Source organism: Ailuropoda melanoleuca, unplaced genomic scaffold (genome assembly GCF_002007445.2).
Source record: "Ailuropoda melanoleuca isolate Jingjing unplaced genomic scaffold, ASM200744v2 unplaced-scaffold3343, whole genome shotgun sequence".
Classification (NCBI taxonomy): Eukaryota; Metazoa; Chordata; class Mammalia; order Carnivora; family Ursidae; genus Ailuropoda; species Ailuropoda melanoleuca.
This window is the reverse complement of record NW_023204315.1, coordinates 1-1911: the sequence shown is the minus strand read 5'-3', so window position 1 is coordinate 1911 and position 1911 is coordinate 1. Positions and strand designations below refer to the sequence as shown.

General features: G+C 47.1%; 1 gene segment (V, D, J or C); it reads left to right on the top strand.

Annotated features, from left to right (window-relative positions):
* Nucleotides 1–718: 718 nt before the first annotated feature.
* Nucleotides 719–1364, top strand: LOC117798737. The segment is given in 2 exon segments: nucleotides 719–875; nucleotides 979–1364. Coding segments are annotated over 2 exon segments (432 nt in total).
* The last annotated feature ends 547 nt before the right edge of the window (nucleotides 1365–1911 follow it).

Below are 1911 nucleotides of genomic sequence, written 5' to 3'. Positions count from 1 at the left end.
GTCAGTGTGAGAAAGGGAAGGAGAAGGAGGAATTCCAGGGAAAATACAGGAAATTTTAGTGAGAATTCGTTTGCTGACTCTGGATAATGTNGACTCTGGATAATGCTGATTGTGACTCCAGTGTTTATCTTATGACACATTCTGCTTGTGTGCAGTGCATCCTGTGTCTAGTAACTCATCAAAACTAATACACACAGAGATGACTCGGGAGGAACATATAGATATTGACATGTTAGAAAATCCACCTGCACGACACTGATTCTCTCCTTATTTTAAGTAACTCTAGAGCAGGTAACATCATCCTGTCCCCATTACTCGAGGAGTTCAATATTACCAACGACCCTGCCCTCTCTGTCCTCAGTGTTCAGGGGCAGGAAGTCANCAGGAGCTCATCCTTGAATACTGGGCCTCATTCTAACCCTGAATGTGTTCTTAGAAACATCACAAAAACTCTAAAATTCTCGGTATAGGTTTATGACTTATTATGGGATAATATAACACCTATCCTGCAAGATTTGTGTGAATATGTAAAAAAGAAGTCCCACATGGAGGCTACATACATACAGGGGAAAGTTAAATAATGAAATATCATATATATTTTTTTAATGGTCAATACGACCAAAACAAAGGCAGTCCCATCTGCTCCACTTTCTGGCCTCTATGTCAGCATAGATCCCAAGCTGAATATATAGTCAGAGGACATGCAAATAGGGCCCCCCCCTACTGATTAAAACAGCCCAACCCTGACTCTGCAGCTGGGAGAGGAGCCCCAGCCCCAGGGTTTCCAGGTGTTCCAGTCAGTATTAGGACAGAACACAGAGAGCTCACCATGGAGTCTGTGCTCGGCTGGGTTTTCCTTGTTGCTCTTTTAAAAGGTAACTCATGCTGAACAAGAGACATGGAGCATGTGAGTGGATCTGAGGGAGACAAACAGTGGGTGTGTGACAGTTTCCTGACCAGGATGATTTGTGTCTGCAGGTGTCCAATGTGAAGTGCAGTTGGTGGAGTCTGGGGGAGACCTGGTGAAGCCTGGGGGATCCCTGCGACTCTCCTGTGCAGCCTCTGGATTCACTTTCAGTAGCTATGCCATGAGCTGGGTCCGCCAGGCTCCAGGGAAGGGGCTACAGTGGGTCGCAGGTATTAGCAGTGGTGGTAGCACATACTACGCAGACTCCGTGAAGGGCCGATTCACCATCTCCAGGGACAATGGCAAGAACACGCTGCACCTGCAGATGAACAGCCTGAGAGCCGACGACACGGCCATGTATTACTGTGCAAAGGACACAGTGAGGGGACATCAGTGTGAGCCCAGACACAAACCTCACTGTAGAAGGGGATCTGGACCAGCAGGGGGTGCACACTAGTCACCAGTTCTGTCTTTAAGCCCAAGCAGCTGCAGTTGGAGGTTAATGGGCAGGTTTCCTGTGAGGGTCTGGGGCTTCCTCTCCATAGAGCAGTTTCCCACAGGGACCCTCTCCTCAGATGTGATTCTGCACTTACTGCCTCACTCTATGGCTTAGAAAATAATTTAATGTGAAAAGGGCTATAGTAAAAACCACAAAATACAGACTCACTCAAATGAATTACAAATATCCTGGTGCTCATCAACTGAACCTTTACAGGAAACCCAGCTGCACTCAGTGTGCATCACAGGACCTCCCAGCTCAATGTGCAAACTTGCTAGAAGCAGCATTAAGTGTGTGCAGGACATGAGGCTGCAGAGGCATCGACAATCCAAAACAAGTGCAGAAAGAGTCTTGGTGGGGGTCACTGTCTTAAACCAAGTCACAGCATCAGTGTTAGTGACAACATGGGAAAGCAGTGGACACCTTCCTGTTGTTGTGTGGATGTTGATCCTGAAGATCTCCCTATCTCTATCTCTCTCTCTCTATCACACACACACACACACAC